At 52.3% G+C, this 2777-nt stretch overlaps 1 protein-coding gene across 1 annotated transcript; it reads right to left on the reverse strand.

The window, feature by feature from the left end:
• Positions 1–1059: 1059 nt before the first annotated feature.
• On the reverse strand, positions 1060–1526 carry LOC130350358 (histone H2A type 1-like). The gene has a single exon (XM_056554870.1). It carries the CDS (start codon positions 1524–1526, stop codon positions 1134–1136), a length of 393 nt encoding a protein of 130 aa, XP_056410845.1. The 3' UTR covers positions 1060–1133.
• Between the last annotated feature and the right edge of the window lie 1251 nt (positions 1527–2777).

The following is a 2777-nucleotide window of genomic DNA, read 5'->3' on the forward strand; positions in this document are numbered from 1 at the left end:
TACTCCCCGTCCCCTGTGAACGCTCAGGGAGCGATCCACAGCGCTATGGGGATTCCTACGCCCGATGGCGCTGTCATCAGTGTGCGTCCCCGCGAGCGCCCCATGCCCGCAGCTGTACTCCCCGTCCCTCCGTAGCTCTACTCCCCGTCCCGTTAACGCTCAGGGAGCGGGGAACAGAAAGTAGAGCATCGGGCGCAGGTAAAGTAGTACTGCGCATGCGCAGCACTACGCAAATAACTTAACCTGCGCCCGATGCTCTACTTTCTGTTTCCCGCTCCCTGAGTGTTAACGGGACGGGGAGTAGAGCTGCGGGGGGCGGAGGACGGGGAGTAGAGCTGCGGGCGTGGGGCGCTCGCGGGGACGCACACTGATGACAGCGCCATCGGGCATCGGGATCCCGATAGCGCTGTGGATCAACAGTAAATGTATAGGAACCAGCCGTATGAGCTACGTAAATGTGTGAACTTCTGTCGGGCCACAGAGGCCATGAGAGCTCCGTACAGCTTCAGCTATCACAGGGTGAGGAGATCCTCTCCCTGTGATAGCCAAACTGACACTGCTGTGCGCATCGATGCGTGCCGTTTAAATATGTCACGTGACAAGAGAGAGCCAATAGGATGTGATGGAGGCGGACCATCTCATTCTATGGCAAATCTCATTCCACGGCAATGCACCGGCTCTGGGGCGATTATTCCCGGTCACTGTATACAGCGAGTGCCGGGATCTTTATGTAACCAACGATAGAGAAGCGCTGACCCCCTGATCGGCTGGATGGAGGCCGCGCTGTGTAATGTGGCTGGAGATCCGATGTGTTCAGGAGCTTCCATTACACAGGAGGCTACAGTATAGGGGGCGCCATCTCTACACTGCGGTCCCGTCTATTGTGGAGGATCCGTAAACTATATCGTGAGAAAACGTATTCATTACGAGACTTAACCCTTCCAATACAAACTACATTCTGCACAACCCGCACTGTGTCCTATACTAGATAAAATGTGCCGGATGTTGTTTAATCCCTATAACAGCCCAGATCCCTATCACACCCGAGATCAGCGGCGCCAGCTCTGTAGGAGACAATGTGGTGGCTCTTAGAAGAGCCTTTGGTGTTCGGGATGATCTGGGATAAGCGGTGATCACTTGCTCTTGGCCGCTTTGCTGCTCTCGGTCTTCTTGGGCAGCAGCACGGCCTGGATGTTGGGCAGGACGCCTCCCTGGGCGATGGTCACCCCACCCAGCAGCTTGTTCAGCTCCTCGTCATTGCGCACGGCCAGCTGCAGGTGACGGGGGATGATGCGGGTCTTCTTGTTGTCCCGGGCGGCGTTACCGGCCAATTCCAGGATCTCAGCGGTTAAATACTCCAGCACAGCGGCCAGGTAGACCGGAGCACCGGCGCCCACCCTCTCGGCATAGTTCCCTTTGCGGAGAAGTCTGTGCACACGACCGACGGGGAACTGGAGTCCTGCCCGGGATGAGCGGGTCTTTGCCTTAGCCTGAACCTTCCCTCCTTGTTTGCCGCGTCCAGACATAATTAATACTGAAAACTAAATACTCAAGAGAAGTCTCTCTGTGATGTAACTGAGATATTCCCTAGCATCCCTCAGCAGCACAATGTGGGGGTGTGTCTCCGCCCCTGTGAGCAAATGGGACCTGGGATTTTTTAATGATTTAAATAAAAAAATACCCCGGAACCTCCCCCCCCCCCCCTGGTATAAAGCACCAGGATCACACTAGAACAGTGAGTTTTTTGTCTGTCCTAGTGTGAGCATGGACGTTCCACGCTCCCCCTACCTACTTTCTCTTTTCTTGCAGGTGATCCGCCGGTTTGCTGCACGCCGTCATCTTTCCTGGGTCCGGGAGGATTCGCGGACCCCACGCTAGCCGCACTTCCGGTTTCGGCGCCATTTTCCTGTAGCCCGAGGATTGCGGGACGTCACTTCCGGCGGATCCGTACAGAGCAGTATAGAGTTCTTATTAGGGGGAGCCCAAATATGTTAGAGATCAAGGGTGCTTAGGTGATATGGTTAGGTAAAGGTTTCCTAGAGTTGAGGTAAGAGATTTGATTTATTATTAAGTTTCCGGGCACAGGACCCGGAAGTGGGAGGGGCTTATATATTTTTTGGCGCAATTTGCAGCTACTTAAACGCCCCCTAGCCTGGCTCTGGTCTCTTGGAGCCAGAAGACTATTGTCTGAAAGCTACTAGACGTTTACCCTATTCGGTGTGTTGTTTCCACACTTAATATACCTGAGAAATAGGTATTCTTACTGCCCTGATAGGAGGAGTCCATTTATACTTGCGAGTTGATTTTTTCCCTTACATTTTAAATCCTTTCTCTTACCTCTTAGATGTCTTCTATGGATTCTGGAGGCTCTGGAGGGCGTAGGGAGACCCATGGGAAATCCTCCCACAAGAGGAAGCATTTGGAGTGTAACTCATGCAAGACTCCCCTTCCAGACGGATACGATTATCCTATTTGTTCCACATGTCGCCCCAGGTTACCACCAGACACTGAGCCTTCTATGCAGGACATGTTCTGCTGGGTTAAGGATTTCGTTTTTTCTTCCATCAAAGAATTGAAGGATTCATTAACCACTGCTCCTCCTCCTAAGAAGAAGCCCAGACTAAGCGATAGGCCTGTAGTTGTACACTCTGATGAAGAATTCAGGGTTATAGATGAGACAAAATCATCTAGTTCAGAGGAAGAGGAGCTTCAGGGGAAAGTATTTTTTCCTATGGAGAAGTTTCCGAAATTTATCAGAGCTGTGCAAGCAGAGAATG

This window comes from Hyla sarda, unplaced genomic scaffold, assembly GCF_029499605.1.
Source record: "Hyla sarda isolate aHylSar1 unplaced genomic scaffold, aHylSar1.hap1 scaffold_944, whole genome shotgun sequence".
Taxonomy (NCBI): Eukaryota; Metazoa; Chordata; class Amphibia; order Anura; family Hylidae; genus Hyla; species Hyla sarda.